Here is a 21,272-nt window from a genome sequence, read left to right on the forward strand (position 1 = left end):
AAAATATTTTATATATTTATTATAATTCAAATGTATTTTTGTTTATTTGGACAGTAAAAGATTTAATCGAAAATAAATACTTCTTTTCTATAACAATAAATAAAAGTAAATGTCCCACAGATTTTACTTGTGTCCAAAAAGGAGAAGGAGTCATATTTGAATAATTTAGTAGGAATAGTTATTTTAAAAATGTTTCATGAGCACAGCCCCTCTGATTCTTCTGATTCTTCTGATTCTTCTGATGATTCTTCTTCTTCTTTTTCTTCTGTTCATGTTTTTATCTGTCATGTGTAATACCGTTTCTGTCCACCAGAGGCCCCTGTTGTTCCTGTTGTTCCCAGTGGGTGCAGTTCCCTCAGGCTCCAGCAGATGGCGCTGTGCTGCAGTACCGCGCTGGGCCTGGGGGGGGCGCTGTGCCGTGACTCACAGCACAGGTGCATTCTGGGAGACAGAGGAGGCAGAAGGATGCTGCTGTCACTCTGCTCCTTGTCTCCTTTCCTCCATCCTCGCCTCCTGCGTCCTCACTCCTACCCCTCCTCCCTACCCCCTTGTCTCCTACCCCCTCATCTCCTAGCTCCTGTCTCCTACCCCCTCGTCTCCTAGCTCCTGTCTCCTCGTTTCCTTTCCTCACTGCAGAGGAGCAGCTCAGAGGCTAAAGCACGAACGAGCTAACAGTGAGCCCATTCATCTCTATGTGTGTGTGTGTGTGTGTGTGTGCGTGTGTGTGTGTGTGTGTGTGTGTGTGTGCGTGTGTGTGTATGTGTATGTGTGTGTATATGTGTGTATAATGTGTGTATATGTGTGTGTGTGTGTGTAGATCTACACTGAGGAACATCTGAGGAACCTGGAGAACATGCAGGAGCCCAGAGTCCAACACACGCCGTGAGTACTACAACTACTTCATCCTGTACAGTACTGTGTACTTATATTACAGTACTGCTCCTGTGTACTTATACTACAACCCTGTGTACTTATACTACAGTACTGTGTACTTATACTACAGTACTGTGTACTTATACTACAGTACTGCTCCTGTGTACTTATACTACAACCTTGTGTACTTATACTACAACCCTGTGTACTTATACTACAGCCCTGTGTACTTATACTACAGTCCTGTGTACTTATACTACAGTATAAGTACATATACAGTGTGTGCAGTTCAGACCCGGTTTAGACCCGGTTTTGTTTTTTACAGGAAGTTGAGTCCCGGCTCAGGGGGCGGGGCCGTGTTTGATTGACAGCTGTCACTTCAGGATCATGGCCAAAAAAGGCAATGGGGGGCGGGGCAAAGCCGACTCCATGGCGACGCTGCAGGCGGCCAATGAGGAGCTCCGATCTAAGCTGACGGAGATTCAGATCGAACTGCAGCAGGAGAAGACCAAGGTACTTTTACTACAAGTACTACTATTACTACTACTACTACTGCATATACTACTACTACTGCTGTATAAATAAAAGCCCAGAGTACTGCATATACTCTGTTGAGCTCTGAATACGACCACAGACTCTGTAGAGAAACGACATGTTTCACACAGACGACGTCGGTCACTGATGTTACAGACTGGACTTTAACAGTTAAAGCTGCTGCGCTCACGTGGACTTTTGTTTGTGTTTCACTCCTGACTAGAAGTAAATTTGGAGGCACCACTCAACAAATGTTGAGAAATATTACCAAAAAATTTAATCAATTACCTACGTTAATTAATTAATTAATTAAACAGTTGATCTGAAGGTTCATAAATTCTTGTCCATATCAGTGACCTGCATATTTTGAAATGACATCAGTGGAAATAACATCACTATTCACCAAAACAAACTGTGGTTTATGAATATTTATTGACCAAGTGAAACAGAAATATTTAAATATCAAATATGTAAATGAGGAGGTCGAACTAAACCGGAGTCTAGAAATATGAGGCACAACTTGAAGAGTTTATCTAAAGTTCTGTGTCGAGTCTAAATTGATAAAGTTTGTGGTTCTGTGACAGTGAGTCACAACCCGGGGAGCGTGGACATGTCCAGTCTCCATGTGCTCCTCACACGTCCAATGAAGGTTTGAGTTTCTCAGGACGTCGGTTCTGAAAAAATCAAACACAATGAAACGGACGAAGGTCACGTGATCTAAACAAGACTTCAGGTTGAGTCGGTGTCAGGCTGAAGGACGCTGTCCTCTGCTCCAGAGGATCAGACGACTCGCTTCAGTGTCACGAGGTCTGAGCAGCGCTGCTCACAGATTAAGACTCATCAGTCAAAAAGACGATGTCTGTAAAAATGTCAATATTTAAATTTGCAAAAATATGAAATCTTCACTTTCAAATCAGATCAGCTCCAGGTATTTGAATAAAAACAGGTCAGGTGACGAGCACAACTTTGAACAGAGGGAGAACTTGGGCGTCGTCCCTCCTGTTCGGCTCGACTACATCTGGAACATTCTGAGCTGAACTGCTTCTGCGATCTTCTGCTCTGAACTGAGATCTGAACTGAGTCTGTTTTTCTCCTCTTAAATCTGAAGTTAGGCGGGACAGACTGACCAGTGAGGTGTGTGTCTGTGTGAGCGATGATGTGAAGAATGGGAGTTAGTTGAGTTTGTGTGTTATGTCACAGCTCTCATATTACAAACTCTGAACATGAACAGTTTTACACAAATCAAGTTTTCACATGACATTTACAGGTCAGTATTAAAACACACTGACCATAGTTCATTGAATGAATCGACTGTTTCATTCCTTTTCTTTCTCTGGAGAAAGTTCATTGGCTTGAGATTTAGAGATTGTTCCATCAAAATCCCACAGTGTCTTTAATTTGTCGATTAAAGTCGGTGAACAAACTTCAGTTGATCGATTTATCAATAGGTGAAACTTTATAGAAAAGTTAGTTTGTAAAAAGAAGATCTTTAATCTTTGAAAGTGTTTGTGTGATACAGGTGAGTCGTCTGGAGCAGGAGACTCAGGAGGTGAAAGTCGAGCACCATCGTTCTCACGCTCTGAGAGGACAAGGAACTCTAGAAACTGTAGTAGCAGCAGTGGTATAAGTAGTCATAGCAGTAGGAGTAGTACTTTGATAGTAATAGTAGTACTTTGATAGTAGTAGTAGTACTTTGTGTGTGTACAGGTGAGTCGTCTGGAGCGGGAGAAGGCTCAGGAGGTGAAGGCGGAGCATCATCGTTCGGCGGCCGCGCTCACGTCGCTCAGGTCCAAACTCCACGAGGAGAAACTCAGAGAAGTGGGCGGAGTCAGGGAGCAGTTACTACGGCAACACGAGATGGAGCTGATGAGAGTCATCAAAATAAAAGACCAAGAAATCCACCGACTCAACGCGCTCGTTTCCAGCCTCCAGCAGGGCTCCACCGACAAGGTACTACTACTACTACAAATACTACAAATACTACTGTCATAATACTATTACTACTATTACTGTTATTACACTCTTGTTACTGTTGTCGGTGTAATTTTTATATTTTCCGTGTCTTGTTTCAGTTTTCAATTAATAAATTTACCAGGTTTAGTCCTGGTTCTGACCCGTTTTTTCCTGCACGTCCCAGTTCTGACCTGGTGTCCTGGTCGTGACCCGATTGTGACCCGGTTGTGACCTGGTTGTGACCGGTTGTGACCCGGTTGTGACCCGGTTGTGACCCGGTTGTGACCCGGTCCTGACCCGGTTGTGTCCTGGTTCTGACCCGCAGGTGCGCTCGTCTCTCCTGTCGGACCTGGAGGAGGGCAGGAGGTCCTGGGAGGTGGAGCGGTCCCGTCTGCAGCAGGAGGTTCTGGAGCTGCGCGGGTCCAAGAGGAGCTCGGAGGAAGCGCTGAGCTCGGCCCAACAGGAAGTCCAGGCCCGGTCCACAGAACTCCGCAACGCCCACTACAGGCACCAGGAGGAACTGCAACGCAGCAGGAGGGAGAGCGAGAGGGAAATACGACGACTGGTGAGGAAGAGAGAGAGAGGGAGGAGGAGGAGGAGGAGGGAGGGCATCAGGAGTAATGAGGAGGGAGAGATTACCTGTAGTACTTGTGTATTTCAGATGGAGGAGATCCAGTCTCTCTTGTGTAGTACATGTAGTACTCGTAGTACCCGTAATCCTTGTAGTACCTGTAGTACTTGTAGTACTCGTTGTACTGGTGTATTTCAGATAGAGGAGATCCAGTCTCTCTTGTGTAGTACCTATAGTACTCGTAGTACCTGTAGTACCTGTAGTACTTGTAGTACCTGTAGTACTTGTAGTACCTGTAGTACTCGTAGTACCTGTAGTACCTGTAGTACTTGTAGTACCTGTAGTACTTGTAGTAACTGTAGTACTCGTAGTACTGGTGTATTTCAGATGGAGGAGATCCGGTCTCTCTTGTGTAGTACCTGTAGTACTCGTAGTACCCGTAGTACCTGTAGTACTTGTAGTACCTGTAGTACTCGTAGTACCTGTAGTACCTGTAGTACCTGTAGTACCTGTAGTACTCGTAGTACTGGTGTATTTCAGATGGAGGAGATCCGGTCTCTCTTGTGTAGTACCTGTAGTACTCGTAGTACTGGTGTATTTCAGATAGAGGAGATCCAGTCTCTCTTGTGTAGTACCTATAGTACTCGTAGTACCTGTAGTACCTGTAGTACTCATAGTACCTGTAGTACCTGTAGTACTTGTAGTACCTGTAGTACTTGTAGTAACTGTAGTACTCGTAGTACTGGTGTATTTCAGATGGAGGAGATCCGGTCTCTCTTGTGTAGTACCTGTAGTACTCGTAGTACCTGCAGTACCTGTAGTACCTGTAGTACCTGTAGTACCTGTAGTACTCGTAGTACTGGTGTATTTCAGATGGAGGAGATCCGGTCTCTCTTGTGTAGTACCTGTAGTACTCGTAGTACCTGCAGTACCTGTAGTACCTGTAGTACCTGTAGTACTCGTAGTACTGGTGTATTTCAGATGGAGGAGATCCGGCTGAAGGATCGGGCCGTCTCGGTTCTGGACAAAGCTCTGGGTCTTCAAGCGGGACACGCCCACAGGCTCCAGCTGCAGACGCAGGCAGCCGAGCAGCAAATCGCAGCTCTACGAGATGCCCAGAGGGCGGGGCCAGGACCCGGACCGGCCAATCAGAGTGTAAGACTCACACAGAGGGTGGGGCCAGGGGCAGGACAGACCAATCAGAGATGAGAAAGGTGGAGAAGAGTCTGGGGCAGAGACTCGACCCCTGAGGGACTCAGACTCAGACACAAAAATGAGGGAATCTAACCCCAAACCCTAAAAGAGCAGAGCCCAGAGTCTGGGTCACGTAAGTCTGGGTTATACATGTATTTTATATAAAGTATTATATAATGTCTGTTTTGTTTGCGGCAGGTTCCAGACGACAGAGACCTGCGTCGATTTCAGCTGAAAATCGCTGAGCTCAGTTCAGTCGTCAGAAAACTGGAGGATCGGAACTCACTGCTGTCGGAAGAACGAAACGAACTGGTACCACATCTATATATGTTTATATAACAACATATATACTGATAAAAAACAAATGTGTTTCTCATCTTCCACGGTGGTTGGTCTCACCCTCATTCAGCTCGGGTCGTCTACCAGAGGCCTGGGAGCTTGAGAGTTCTGCACAGTATCTTTGCTGTTCTGTCTGTCTGTGTTTTTGTCTGTATCTGGAAGTCCAGATAACTGACAGACACAGGGATATATACATATACATATATATATATATATATATATGTATATATATATATATATATATATATATATATATATATATATATATATATATATATATATATATATGTATATGTTTATATAATACAGTATATACTGATATATACACCGATATATACACATATGCTCGTCAGCGAGCTTCTGGTGGCTGGGCCTTCCCCCACGGGGCCGACCGGGCTTCAGCCCGAAGGAGCGACGTGGGGCCGTCCTCACGTGGGCCCACCACCCGCAGGAGGATCCATATGGGGCCGGTGCAAAGAGATCTGGGCAGCAGTCAACGGCGGGGGCCTCAGCGACCGGATCTCCGGACATGGAGACTGTGGCTCTGGGGACATGGAATGTCACCTCGCTGGGGGGGAAGGAGCCTGAGCTTGTGCGGGAGGTTGAGCGTTACCGACTAGATATAGTCGGCCTCACCTCCAGCACAGTTTGGGCTCTGGAACCCAACTCCTTGAGAGGGGCTGGACTCTCCATTTCTCTGGCGTTGGCCGCGGGAGCGGCGGCGGGCTGGTGTGGGCTCATTGCCCCACAGCTCAGTCGCTGTGTGTTGGAGTTCACCCCAGTGAACGAGAGGGTCGCGTCCCTGCGCCTTCGGGTCGGGGACAGGTCTCTCACTGTGGTGTCGGCCTACGGGCCGAACAGCAGTGCAGAGTACCCGGCCTTCTTGGAGTCCTTGGGAGGGGTACTAGACAGTGCACCGACCTGGGGACTCCGTTGTTCTCCTGGGGGACTTCAACGCCCACGTGGGCAACGACAGTGACACTTGGAGAGGGGTGATTGGGAGGAACGGCCTCCCCGATCTGAACCCGAGCGTGTTTTGTTATTTGACTTTTGTGCTAGTCACAGTTTGTCCATAACGAACACCATGTTTCGAGCACAAGGGTCCATAAGTGCACGTGGCACCAGGACACCCTCGGCCGGAGGTCGATGATCGACTTTGTAGTCGTGTCATCTGATCTCCGGCCGCGTGTCTTGGACACTCGGGTGAAGAGAGGGGCTGAGCTGTCAACTGATCACCACCTGGTTGTGAGTTGGGTTCGCTGGCGGAGGAGGAAGCCGGAAAGACCTGGCAGGCCCAAGCGTGTAGTGAGGGTCTGTTGGGAACGTCTGGCGGAGCCTCTGTCAGAGGGACTTTCAACTCGCACCTCCGGGAGGACTTCTCCCGGATTCCGGGGGAGGCTGGAGATATGGAGTCCGAGTGGGCTTCATTCTTGGCCTCTATTGTCGATGCGGCTGCTCGGAGCTGTGGGCGTAAGGTCTGTGGTGCCTGTCGCGGCGGCAACCCCAGAACCCGGAGGTGGACACCGGAAGTAAGGGATGCTGTCAAGCTGAAGAAGGAGTCCTATCGGGCCTTGCTGGCTCGGGGGACTCCTGAAGCAGCTGACGGGTACCGGCGGGCCAAGCGTGCTGCAGCCCGTGCGGTTGCGGAGGCAAAAACTCGGAGCTGGGAGGAGTTCGGGGAGGCCATGGAGAAGGACTATCGGACGGCCTCAAAGAGATTCTGGCAAACCGTCCGGCGCCTCAGGAGGAGGAAGCAGTTCTTCACCAGCACTGTTTACAGTGCGGGGGGAGAACTGTTGACCTCGACTGGGGACGTTGTCCGACGGTGGAAGGAATACTTTGAGGATCTCCTCAATCCCACCGTCACGTCTTCCGAGGAGGAAGCCGAGGCTGGGGACTCGGAGGCGGACTCATCCATCACCCTGGCCGAAGTCACTGAGGTGGTTGGAAAGCTCCTTGGTGGCAAGCTCCGAGATCCGTCCTGAGTACCTTAAGTCTCTGGATGTTGTGGATCTTGGCTGACACGCCTCTTCAACATCGCGTGGCGGTCGGGGACAGTACCTCTGAACTGGCAAACCGGGTGGTGGTCCCTCTGTATAAGAAGGGGGACCGGAGGGTGTGTTCCAACTATAGGGGGATCACACTCCTCAGCCTTCCCGGTAAGGTCTATGCCAGGGACTGGAGAGGAGAATCCGGCCGATAGTCGAACCTCGGATTCAGGAGGAGCAGTGTGGTTTTCGTCCTGGCCGTGGAACACTGGACCAGCTCTACACTCTCCATCGGTGCTCGAGGGTTCATGGGAGTTTGCCCAACCAGTCCACATGTGTTTTGTGGATCTGGAGAAGGCATTCGACCGTGTCCCTCGTGGTGTCCTGTGGGGGGTGCTCTGGGAGTATGGGGTCCGGGGCCCTTTGCTAAGGGCTGTCCGGTCCCTGTATGACCGGAGCAGGAGCTGTGTTCATTGCCGGCAGTAAGTCAGACCTGTTCTCGGTGCATGTTGGACTCCGCCAGGGCTGCCCTTTGTCACCGGTTCTGTTCATTGTATTTATGGAAAGAATTTCTAGGTGCAGTCAGGGGCTGGAGGGGGTCCAGTTTGGGGACCACAGGATCTCATCTCTGCTGTTTGCGGATGATGTTTTCCTGTTGGCTTCATCGAACCAGGACCTGCAATGTGCACTGGGGCGGTTTGCAGCCGAGTGTGAAGTGGCTGGGATGAAGATCAGCTCTTCTAAGTCTGAGGCCATGGTTCTCGACCGGAAAAAGGTGTCTTGTCGTCTCCGGGCGGGTGGGGAGTCTTTGCCTCAAGTGGAGGAGTTCAAGTATCTCGGGGTCTTGTTCACGAGTGAGGGGAGGACGGAACGTGAGATTGACAGGCGGATTGGTACAGCTTCGGCAGTGAGGCGGTCGCTGTATCGGACTGTTGTGGTGAAGAGGAGCTGAGCCAAAAGGCAAAGCTCTCGATTTACCTGTCAGTCTTCGTTCCTACTTTCACCTCTGGTCATGAGCTCTGGGTAATGACCGAAAGGACGAGATCACGGATACAAGCACTTGAAATGAGTTTCCTCTGCAGGGTGTCTGGGCACTCCCTTAGAGATAGGGTGAGGAGCTCAGTCACACGGGAGGAGCTCGGAGTAGAGCCGCTGCTCCTCCACGTCGAGAGGAGCCAGTTGAGGCTCGGGCATCTGTTCCAGATGTCTCCTGGGCGCCTCCCTCGGGAGGTGTTCTCTACACTGGAGGAACTATGTCTCTCGGCTGGCCTGGGAACGCCTCGGGATTCCCCCGGAGGAGCTGGAGGACGTGTCTGGGGTGAGGGAAGCCAGGGAGTCCCTGCTTAGGCTGCTGCCCCCGCGACCCGGCCCCGGATAAGCGGATGAAAATGGATGGATGGATTATATACTATATATTTGATGTTATATATATTTGATGTTATAGTTAAAGCGTCTCAGAGACACAGTCTCAGTTTTTGCTGTTTTCTATCTTGTTTACATTTATAATATATATTATATCATATACATTATATATTTTGTCATATATTATATATTTGATGTTATATATTTGATATTATATATATTTGTGTTGTAGTTAAAGCGTCTCAGAGACACAGAGTCTCAGTTTCTTCCGGTTTTGGACAAAAACAAACGTCTGAGTAAAAAGAACGAGGAGTTGGCTCTGAGCGTCCGACGCCTCGGAAACAAACTGCGCTTCGTCACACAAGAAAACATGGAGATACAGGCCATGGTGAGAAGTACTACTACTACTACTACTGCTACTACTACAGTACTACTACAGTACTACTACAGTCAGGAGACATGGAGGTACAGGCCATGGAGAGAAGTACTACTACTACTACTACTGCTACTACTACAGTACTACTACAGTCAGGAGACATGGAGGTACAGGCCATGGAGAGAAGTACTAGTAAAAGTACTGCTACTGTTAATACTTGCAGTTCACTCAGGAGAATGTGGAGATATTTTTATTTTTTTTACTGAAACAGGGACAGAGCAAAGTTTTACATGAACCTGAACAGGAGACATGTTTGTTTGAGATGTTGTAGCACCAGTGATAATTTGCTCCTGTCGTCCCTGTCGTCCCTGTCGTCCCTGGGCAGGTTCATTGATTGTATTAATTGACCTGAGCTGTTCTTCCTGGAGCAGGTTTTGGGTTAGGGTTATTTTTTGGGGTATTTTCCATGACAGACTGATTGTTGTGTCCTTGAGCAACACACTCATTCTAAACATACGTTGTTGTTCGTGATCAGAGGAGACCGTCGTCTCTGAACGACCTGGACCGATCCCACTGCTCCGGTTTCCACGGTTACGGCGTAGACGAGAGAGAAATGGAGTTTCTACGGTTACAGGTGATGGAGCAACAGAACATCATCGACGACCTGAGCAAGGTAACACACACCTGTACACACACACCTGTACACACACACCTGTACACACACACCTGTACACACACACACACACACCTGTACACACACACACACCTGTACACACACACACCTGTACACACACACCTGTACACACACACACCTGTACACACACACACCTGTACACACACACACACACACACACCTGTACACACAACACCTGTACACACACACACCTGTACACACACACACACACACACACCTGTACACACACACACCTGTACACACACACACCTGTACACACACACCTGTACACACACACACCTGTACACACACTGTACACCACACACACACACCTGTACACACACACACACACACACCTGTACACACACACACCTGTACACACACACCTGTACACACACACACCTGTACACACACACACACACACACTGTACACACACACACCTGTACACACACACACCTGTACACACACACCTGTACACACCACACACACACACACCTGTACACACACACCTGTACACACACACACACACGTACACACACACCTGTACACACACACACCTGTACACACACACACTGTACACACACACACACACACACACACCTGTACACACACACACCTGTACACACACACCTGTACACACACACACCTGTACACACACACACACCTGTACACACTGTACACACACACACCTGTACACACACACCCGTACACACACACACCTGTACACACACACACCTGTACACACACACACCTGTACACACACACCCGTACACACACACACTGTACACACACACACCTGTACACACACACCCGTACACACACACACCTGTACACACACACACCTGTACACACACACACACACCTGTACACACACACCTGTACACACACACACCTGTACACACACACCTGTACACACACACACCTGTACACACACACCTGTACCACACACACCCGTACACACACACACCTGTACACACACACACACCTGTACACACACACACACACACACCTGTACACACACACACCTGTACACACACACACCTGTACACACACTTGTATTTTGTAACTCACAAACACATGAGATTTTCAGATGTGGTTATGGGTGATAGAAAACCCAAACTACACACCTGTGACCCCTGTGACCCCTGTGACCTCTGTGACCTCTGTGACCTCTGTGACCCCTGTGACCTCTGTGACCTCTGTGACCTCTGACCCCAGGCCCTGGAAACAGCCGGCTACGTCAAGAATGTGATCGTGAGTATGAGATTACGAAGCCATGACATCACCATGACATCACCATGACATCACCATGACATCACCATGACATCACCATGACATCACCATCATCATCATGACATCATCATCTTCTTGGAGCTCCACAGCCCCGCCCACTCTCTGGTTCCTGAAGAAAATCTTCCGTAAATTTTTCACACAAATGTTCGTAGAAATATGCTAACAGCTACGTGAGTCATCTGTTTTAAGTCGTGACTTTTTTCTCTTTCACATTCATTTATATTTGAAAATTCTGAGAAATTTTAATGAGAGAATTACTTCTGGAACCAGAGGGCGCTGTGGAGCTCAAACCCCCTGACCTCTGACCCTGACCCCTGACCTCTGACCCTCTGTGTCCTCTAGGAACGAGACCTGCTCCTGAGACACAGACGCCAAGACTCACTGAAGAGAAGAAGAACCTTCAGAGCCTGTAGAGTAAGACCAGGACTGAACCAGGACTGAACCAGGACTGAACCAGACTGAACCAGGACTGAACCAGGACTGAAACCAGGACTGAACCAGGACTAAACCAGGACTGAACCAGGACTGAACCAGGACTGAACCAGGACTGAACCAGGACTAAACCAGGTCTAATTGTGTGTCTGTGGTTTCAGGTGATAGAAACGTTTTTCGGTTATGATGAAGAGGCTTCGTTCGACTCAGATGGATCCACTCCCTCGATCCACACAGACCGGACCCCAGACCAGGACCCAGATTCAGAGGTACCAGACCGGGACCCGGACTCAGAGGTACCAGACCGGGACCCGGACTCAGAGGTACCAGACTGGACCCTCTGACAGTAAGAGAAATGTCCAGGATCCTCCTCAAAGGACTCGAAGCTCAAAGAAGAAGACTTGGATGAACTCTGACCTGCTGACCTCTTACCTCTGACCTCTGACCCTCACCCTGTCAGTGTGTGCTCTGATTGGTGGCTGTGTCTCTCTGTGATTGGCTCAGGTGCGTGAGGAGGCGGAGCTCAGGTATCGTCAGTTGAATCAGGAGTACCAGGCTCTGCAGCGAGCGTACGCCCTCCTGTCTCAGACCTGCGGGGGGCGCTACGACCCCGAGACCGAGATCAAGGTCAGAGCTCACCTGTCACCTGTCACCTGTCACCTGTCACCTGTGACCTGTGACCTGTCTATGACCTGTGACCTGCACTACGACCTGTGACCTGCACTACGACCTGTGACCTGCATTACGACCTGTGACCTGTACTACGACCTGTGACCTGCACTACGACCTGTGACCTGTGACCTGCACTACGACCTGTGACCTGCACTACGACCTGTGACCTGCACTACGACCTGTGACCTGCACTTCGACCTGTGACCTGCACTACGACCTGTGACCTGTACTACGACCTGTGACCTGCACTACGACCTGCGACCTGTGACCTGCACTACGACCTGTGACCTGCACTACGACCTGTGACCTGCACTTCGACCTGTGACCTGCACTACGACCTGTGACCTGCACTACGACCTGTGACCTGCACTACGACCTGTGACCTGCACTTGACCTGTGACCTGACCTGCACTACGACCTGTGACCTGCACTACGACCTGTGACCTGCACTACGACCTGTGACCTGTGACCTGCACTACGACCTGTGACCTGTGACCTGCACTATGACCTGTGACCTGTAACCTGTGACCTATGACCTGCACTACGACCTGTGACCTGTGACCTGCATGTTTAGTATTTTTAGTGCTGTATCGATGTCCACGTCTCAGGCTTCGATATCGTCGCGGTCTAAACCTCACAGATATTTATCGCGATATCGTGGGAAAGTTCACGATGAGAGATGTTAACGATATTAAAATCTCTGTACGATATTTTCATGATTCTCACCGTACGAGATTCACTGAGATATTTTGTGAACAAAACTGTGAATATTTGACTTTTTCCTCTTAAAATGTCTCGACAAAACTTAATCCAAATAACTCGGAGTTAGAAGTGTTTTTTCTTCTTGTCGTTTCACTGAAATGGAGCAAAGGATCATGGTCTGTGTAGTTTCTCTGTGTTTTTAGCTGTTGCTGCATCAGAACTTTTCATTTAAACAAAGACACTTGTAACTCGATAAACTGTGATGCTCCACGATATTATTGTGTGTGTGTGTGTGTGTCTGTGTGTGTGTGTGTGTGGGGGGGGGTGTAAATATGTGTGTGTGTCTGTGTGTGTGTGTCTGTGTGTGTGTCTGTGTGTATGTGTGTGTGTCTGTGTGTGTGTGTCTGTGTGTGTGTGTGTGTGTGTGTGTGTGTGTGTGTGTGTGTCTGTGTGTATGTGTGTGTGTGTGTGTGTGTGTGTGTGTGTGTCTGTGTGTATGTGTGTGTGTGGGTGTGTGTGTGTGTAAATATGTGTGTGTGGGGGGGGGGTGTAATATGTGTGTGTGTCTGTGTGTATGTGTGTGTGTCTTGTGTATGTGTGTGTGTCTGTGTGTATGCGTGTGTGTCTGTGTGTATGCGTGTGTGTCTGTGTGTGTGTAAATATGTGTGTGTGTCTGTGTGTGTGTGTGTAAATATGTGTGTGTGTGTCTGTGTGTATGTGTGTGTGTCTGTGTGTGTAAATATGTGTGTGTGTGTCTGTGTGTGTGTGTGTGTGTGTGTGTGTGTCTGTGTATGTGTGTGTGTAAATATGTGTGTGTGTGTGTGTGTGTGTTAATATGTGTGTGTGTGTTTCAGAGTCGGGAGCAGCTCCTGGTGGAACTCAGTTTGTACCAAACCAAAGTCGCAGACCTGGAGTCAGCGCTCAGACAACAGGGACAGGTGAGGAACACCTGACGGGACAGGTGAGGAACACCTGACGGGACAGGTGAGGAACACCTGACCGGACAGGTGAGGAACACCTGACCGGACAGGTGAGGAACACCTGACGGGACATTTGAGGAACACCTGACCGGACAGGTGAGGAACACCTGACCGGACAGGTGAGTATTGTGTGCACTCACCTGTCTCCTGTGTGTATATCATGTAACATATATAAAATGTGTGTGTTTTATATATACACGCGTGTGTGTGTGTGTGTATGTGTGTGTGTGTGTGTGTGTGCGTGTGTGTGTGTGAGAGAGTGTGTGTTATATCTAACGTGTGTGTGTGTGTATGTGTTCAGGACTTGAAGTGGGTGGAGGAGAAGCAGGCTCTGTTCCAGAGGAACCAGGAGCTCCTGGAGAAGGTCAGAGCTTCTGTGGTGAACAGAGAATGATGGGAAATGGAGTTTTGCTCTGTATAAGTGACATGTGTGAGTGTGAGGCCCTGCGTCTGGGGGATGATGGGAGTTGTAGTTTTTATAGAGTTTGTGTTGTAGTTCTGGAGAGTGTGAGGAGCTGCGTCTGGGGGATGATGGGAGTTGTAGTTTTTATAGAGTTTGTGTTGTAGTTCTGGAGAGTGTGAGGAGCTGCGTCTGGGGGATGATGGGAGTTGTAGTTTTTATAGAGTTTGTGTTGTAGTTCTGGAGAGTGTGAGGAGCTGCGTCTGGGGGATGATGGGAGTTGTAGTTTTTGTGTTTCAGTTGGGCGAGTGCGAGTGTGAGGAGCTGCGTCTGAGGAGCGAGATCCAGGACGTGAGGGACCAGAACGAGCTGCTGGAGTTTAGGATCCTGGAGCTGGAGGTCAGTCTGACCCCTGACCTCTGACCCCCCTGACCTCTGATCTCTGACCCTGAGTGTGTCGCCCCCTACAGGAGCGAGAGCGCCGGTCTCCAGCTCTCACCTTCCAACAACTCCATTTCCCAGAAGGCCTCAGTGCTCTGCAGATCTACTGCCAGGCCGAGGGCATCACGGTGAGTCCCACCAGAGACCACGAGGATCACAACCAGATCAAGAGGGTCCAGATCAGGATCACAATCAGATCAAGAAGGTCCAGACTCTGACATATTTACAACATATAAATGATCAAATTCATAAATACACATAAAAGTATTGATCTGGAGCTCACAGATAAACGGGCGGGTCACACACACAGATCACAGAGTGGGTCAAATGCCGGGTCTGGTCACCTGTTGGTTCTGTTTCAGGACATCGTGATGACGGAGCTGATGAAGAAGTTGGACATTTTGGGCGATAACGCCGTAAGTGTATGTTCCTTTATTTATGATACGTTTGTTTAACCAGACCAGACCAGGACTTAGACCAGGACTTAGACCAGGACTTAGACCAGACTTAGACCAGGACTTAGACCAGGACTTAGATTGGATTATTCTACCAAATTGACTTTTTTGTTTTTCTCTCATGTTCTAAATTTCCTCATTTCAAACCTGAACAGGTTTTAGAGTCCTCCATGTTTGAGTCATCTAGAGATCTCTCCTGGCCCCTATTCAAACCCTCCTTACAGTTTGTTGTTGTACGAGTCTGTACAAAGCTCCGCCCACATGCTCCGACAGTACGAGTCTGTACGAGGCTCCGCCCCCACGCTCCCACATGACAATCTTCCATAAAAACTCTTTATTACCCCACAGGGGTAAATACTCGTGTTTATTGCCCCTCTGTGTTTTTAAGTCGTCTGTTGTGGTGTTTTATTCAGAATCTGTCGAACGAGGAGCAGGTTGTGGTGATCCAGGCCCGGACGGTGCTCACTCTGGCCGAGAAGGTTTTTATACAACGTCTTATATATACACAGTATATATACAATATACACACAATATATATACGCAGTATATTTACTGTGTGTATATATTGTGTGTATCTACATGATATATACACACAGTATATGTACAATATCATGCAATATATACACACAATATAACACATACACACATGTAACAGTCTTGGTGATTCACACTCTCCTCTGTCCTCTTCCCTCTTTTCTTTTCTCTTTTCTTTTCTTTTTTTTTCTTTTCTCTTTTCTCTTTTCTTTTCTTTCTCTCAGTGGTTGGAGTCGATTGAAGTGACTCGTTCTGCTCTGAACCAAACCAGACTCGACATCCAGAACGAGAAGGTATTTCAAAAAGTACTCTGTGTACTGAAGTACTGTGGTAAAAGTACTCAGCGCACTGAAGTACTGTGGTAAAAGTACTCTGTACTGAAGTACTGCGGTAAAAACTCCGTGTACTGTACTGCAGTAAAAGTAGTACTTGTAGTTTACTGACAGTACTTGTGTTGACAGGAGCAGTTTTCTAAACTGAAGGGATATTTGGACGAAGAACTCGACTTCAGGAAACAGTCGATGGACGAGGCTCATAAGGTCTGAATGTTCTATCTGTGTCTGTGTGAGTGTGAGTCTGCATGTTCTTCCTGTGTCTGTTTTGGTGTAATAGTTCTTTTTCTTGTATCTTTGTGTTCAAACTCCGGCCCGGGGGCCAAATTTGTCTTGTGGTGTAAATATATTTGTCCCGTGAGATCAGATCAAACCTGGATCAGAGCTGCTGCTGCTGCTGCTGCTGCTGCTGCTGCTGCTGCTGCTGCTGCTGCTGCTGCTGCTGCTGCTGCTGCTGCTGCTGCTGCTGCTGCTGCTGCTGCTGCTGCTGCTGCTGCTGCTGCTGGATTAATTTAAACTTTTGTTATTATTTTATATTTTGTTCTGGATTCAAAGTTTAACCAAAATTATGATTAAACTTTTATTTGAATAAGAAAAGTTTCAACATTAAATCTCCAAAAAAGAGAAAAACCTGCAGATGTTGAAGAAGTTTCAGTAAATATTTAGTTTGGCCCAAAACTTAGTCCCAGTTTTTATTTTTGTCCTCTGTGAGTTTGAGTTTGACTCTCCTGACGTACTGTGTCTTTGAACTGGAGTTGTTCTCTCAGTGTTAAATCCGGGTGTTGTTTTCAGCGTATCCTGGAGCTGGAGGCCATGTTGTACGAGGCCTTACGTCTGGAGGAGCAGACGTCACTCAAACAGGAGCTGCGAGCTGATAGGCTGACGGAGGAGCAGAGGGCGGAGCTAAGCCGAGCCGTGGACCAATGGAAACGCAGCGTGATGTGTGAGCTCCGAGAACGCGACGCACAAATCCTGAGAGAGCGGATGGAGCTACTGCACCTGGCACAACAGGTACTACAAATACTACAAGTACTACAAATACTACAAATACTACTACTGCACCTGGCACAACAGGTACTACAAATACTACAAGTACTACAAATACTACAAATACTACTACTGCACCTGGCACAATAGGTACTACAAATACTACAGATACTACAGATACTACAAATACTACAAATACTACTACTACTACTACTGCACCTGGCACAACAGGTACTACAAATATTACAAATACTACAAATACTACAAATACTACTACTACTACTGCACCTGACACAACAGGTACTAAATATATGTACACGTGCTACTACTGACAGTAAAATCCCACAGTGGAGGGGAAGTGTGCTGCTCATGGACACAACAGCAATAACAGTCAAAACTGTTATAAAACTAAACACAGAAGTGTTTGTGGCTCCTCCTCTTCCTGTTGACATGTTTGTGGCTCCTCCTCTTCCTGTTTGTTATTTTCAGAGGAACAAAGACCTGGAGGAGGTGATCGAAGCACAGAAACGACAGATCAAAGAACTCGAGGAGAAGGTCAGTGTCACCACCACGCTCTTATTCTGAAAGAAACACGCTCTTATTCTGAAAGAAACACGCTCTTATTCTGAAAGAAACACGCTCTTATTCTGAAAGAACAGGGCAGGTCACAGATTTTAACCTGAGCTTTTATTGTGACGTTTCAGTTCCTCTTCCTGTTCCTCTTCTTCTCTTTGGCCTTCATCCTCTGGTCCTAACCCCGGATCATAACCGGATCACAACCGGACTAAAGATGGTCTCAACCCTGGAGCTAAACCTGGTCCTAAAGCAGGATCATAACCAGATCATAACCGGACTAACCCTGGTCTAACCGCGGATCAGAAGAGAACTAAACCTGGTCTGGATCAGAGCTGGACCTAACCACAGTTTACTGGACTTTATGGACTTCCTCCTCCTCCTCCTCCTCTCCTCTCCTCTTCCTCCCTCCATCCTCTCTCCTCCTCCTCTCTCTCCTCTTCCTCCTCTCCTCTCCTCTCCTCCTCATCCCTCTCTCCTCCTCTTTCCTCCTCCTCTTCCTCCTCATCTCTCTATCCTCCTCCTCTCTCCTCCCTCTCTCTTCCTCCTCTCCTCTTCCTCCTCATCCCTCCGTCCTGTCGTTTACTGACTTCCGTCTGTTTTGGTGCTGAAAACGTCGAACTCGAGTCGAACTTTTTATTTGTGTCAAAATAAAAGACAGATATTTATTCTTCTTTCTGTAAAAATGAAATAAAATGTCTGCATCAGCCTGAGGCTTTTATTCTGAAGGGGCTGTCTGTGTTTTATTCTGAAAGGACAGAGTTTTATTCTGAAATGACACACAGTTTTATTCTGAAAGGACAGAGTTTTATTCTGAAAGGACACACAGTTTTATTCTGAAAGGACAGAGTTTTATTCTGAAATGACACACAGTTTTATTCTGAAAGGACAGTTTTATTCTGAAATGACACACAGTTTTATTCTGAAAGGACACACAGTTTTATTCTGAAAGGACACACAGTTTTATTCTGAAAGGACACACAGTTTTATTCTGAAAGGACACAGTTTTATTCTGAAAGGACACAGTTTTATTCTGAAAGGACACACAGTTTTATTCTGAAAGGACACACAGTTTTATTCTGAAAGGACAGTTACAGTTCATTTTATCTGTGATTCAGTTTACTGTAGTTCAGGTAAATGTCCACTAGAGGGCAGACAAACACAACACAAAAAACAGGACCAAACGAGGACTAAGGACCAGGACTAGACCAGGACCTAACCAGGACTGAACCAGGTCTGAACCAGGTGTAAATTTGAACAATCCAGATGATTCTAGTGAAGGTGTGTGGAGTGGAGCACTTCTTGTATCACCACATAATGACATCACAAGGTGGAACAGGTGTTTTCTTGTGTTAAATGTGCAGGTTTGTGTGAAACATGTGAATGAAACAAAACACAACTCCAGGAAACAACAACAACAGAACAGAACAGAACAGAGACCTAGTCCTGGTCCTGGTCCTGGTCTGGAGCAGCAGGGTTCTGGTTCTGGTCCTGGTCCCTGTCCTGGTTCTGGTCCTGGTCTGGAGCAGCAGGGGTCTGGTTCTGGTTCTGGTTCTGGTCCTGGTCTGGAGCAGCAGGGTTCTGGTTCTGGTTCTGGTCCTGGTCCTGGTCTGGAGCAGCAGGGTTCTGGTTCTGGTCCTGGTCCTGGTCCTGGTTCTGGTCCTGGTCTGGAGCAGCAGGGTCTGGTTCTGGTTCTGGTCCTGGTCCTGGTCTGGAGCAGCAGGGTTCTGGTTCTGGTCCTGGTCCTGGTCCTGGTCCTGGTCCTGGTCCGGAGCAGCAGGGGTCTGGTTCTGGTTCTGGTTCTGGTCCTGGTCTGGAGCAGCAGGGTTCTGGTTCTGGTTCTGGTCCTGGTCCTGGTCCCTGGTCCTGGTCCGGAGCAGCAGGATTCTGGTTCTGGTTCTGGTTCTGGTCCTGGTCCGGAGCAGCAGGGGTTCTGGTTCTGGTTCTGGTCCTGGTCTGGAGCAGCAGGGTTCTGGTTCTGGTTCTGGTCCTGGTCCTGGTCCGGAGCAGCAGGGTTCTGGTTCTGGTTCTGGTCCTGGTCCGGAGCAGCAGGGTTCTGGTTCTGGTCCTGGTCTGGAGCAGCAGGGGTCTGGTTCTGGTTCTGGTCCTGGTCCGGAGCAGCAGGGGTCTGGTTCTGGTTCTGGTTCTGGTCCTGGTCCTGGTCCTGGTCTGGAGCAGCAGGGGTCTGGTTCTGGTTCTGTACAAAGTGCAGGTCTTGTTCCTGTGAGACTCAAACCAGGGACCTCGTCGTTCACTGGAGCAGAAACTACACTTAGTGCAGAGCCGTGTACCGCGTTTCCCAGAAGGCCGAGCGGCGCCGATAAAAAACTGTGTTCATCAAACGGAGCGAAAAACACGACAAAAACCAGGCCACAGTTTAAAGAGTATTTACTGAAAAACCAGGACTAAAACAGGTCTGAACCAGGACTGAACCAGGACTAAACCAGGACTAAACCAGGACTAAACCAGGACTAAACCAGGACTAATGTAATAACCCGGATAGCAACTTTAATGGTTATAAGAGGAAAAGAGTTGAGCTGATTTCCAGTGGAGAACAAAAGTGATTTTATTTCACCAGCACAAGAATTTTATTTATTTATTTTTTACAAAAGACACAAAAAGTTAAAAAGCAGCATATTACACACACACACACACACACACACACACACACACACACACACACACACACAGACACACACACACACACACACACACAGAGACACACACACACACACACATAGACACACACACACATACACACAGAGACACACACACACACACACACACACACATACACACAGAGACACACACACACACACACACACACAGACACACACACACACACACACAGACACACACACACACACACACACACACACACACACACACATACACACACACACAATTGAACACACAGTGGAGCCACAACAGTTCCTCCTCTCTCTAATAAACTTAATCAAATAACACAATTAACAACATTTATGTAAGATATTTTTTATATTACACAAGAAACAAGTTCTATTAATCTATATCAATGTACATTTACAAAAAATATAACATAATCACAGAGTGAACTCTTTACACAGCAAACACCAACCGTGTTTAGTTTTGCTGATTATTTATCACCAGTTCTGTTAACGTGACAGAAAAACACATTTGTGTACAGGTTCTGTGAGTAAAGAAAGGAAAGAAGAGTGTGAAGTGGGACACCAGAGCCTCACTCAGAGCCAGAGCAGCGGGCACATATGAACGGGCACAATACACTATTTTACCAGTGAAAGGAACTCTGAACGCTTCAGCAGACCAAGAGGTTTTGGACAATTCCATGATCCCAACTGTTGGCAGTATAGTATATGAGGCACATGTGAGCGGACAGACCAGCGGGCAGACACTTCTCTGGCAGCCTGTACTACTCACTGCGTGATCATCTTCCATGTTCTTTTGGGACTTATGCCCGCTCCACACTGGGCATAGCAGAGGGCAGTTGGCTGCTGTTCTGCTCTGAACTGTAAGCTGGTTTTAGACATGGAAGTAAAATCATACCTAAGAAGAACCTAAAGATGGTGTCATGTTGTTTTCAGAGGCTTGTGTCATTGATGAAAAGAGC

General features: G+C 47.8%; 1 protein-coding gene across 1 annotated transcript; it reads left to right on the plus strand.

The window, feature by feature from the left end:
• Positions 1 to 1,260: 1,260 nt before the first annotated feature.
• On the plus strand, positions 1,261 to 17,902 carry jakmip3 (Janus kinase and microtubule interacting protein 3). Its single transcript, XM_055150501.1, has 22 exons — positions 1,261 to 1,386; positions 3,115 to 3,357; positions 3,686 to 3,925; positions 5,324 to 5,437; positions 9,047 to 9,209; positions 9,378 to 9,382; positions 9,726 to 9,863; positions 11,083 to 11,118; positions 11,500 to 11,571; positions 11,751 to 11,858; positions 12,094 to 12,216; positions 13,818 to 13,901; positions 14,245 to 14,307; positions 14,644 to 14,742; positions 14,814 to 14,912; positions 15,147 to 15,206; positions 15,653 to 15,718; positions 15,998 to 16,066; positions 16,235 to 16,312; positions 16,898 to 17,116; positions 17,582 to 17,647; positions 17,797 to 17,902. Exons 1-22 carry the CDS (start codon positions 1,261 to 1,263, stop codon positions 17,845 to 17,847), a joined length of 2,322 nt encoding a protein of 773 aa, XP_055006476.1. The 3' UTR covers positions 17,848 to 17,902.
• Positions 17,903 to 21,272: the final 3,370 nt, after the last annotated feature.

This window comes from Boleophthalmus pectinirostris, unplaced genomic scaffold (genome assembly GCF_026225935.1).
Source record: "Boleophthalmus pectinirostris isolate CB_2022bp ecotype Guang Dong unplaced genomic scaffold, ASM2622593v1 HiC_scaffold_14, whole genome shotgun sequence".
Taxonomy (NCBI): domain Eukaryota; kingdom Metazoa; phylum Chordata; class Actinopteri; order Gobiiformes; family Gobiidae; genus Boleophthalmus; species Boleophthalmus pectinirostris.

Coding starts and splice junctions, on each gene's coding strand:
- jakmip3 (XM_055150501.1), top strand. CDS start 1,261: ATGGCCAAAAAAGGCAATGGGGGGCGGGGCAAAGCCGACTCCATGGCG. Junction 12,217..13,817: donor ACCCCGAGACCGAGATCAAG/GTCAGAGCTCAC, acceptor TGTGTGTTTCAG/AGTCGGGAGCAGCTCCTGGT. Junction 16,313..16,897: donor CGATGGACGAGGCTCATAAG/GTCTGAATGTTC, acceptor TGTTGTTTTCAG/CGTATCCTGGAGCTGGAGGC.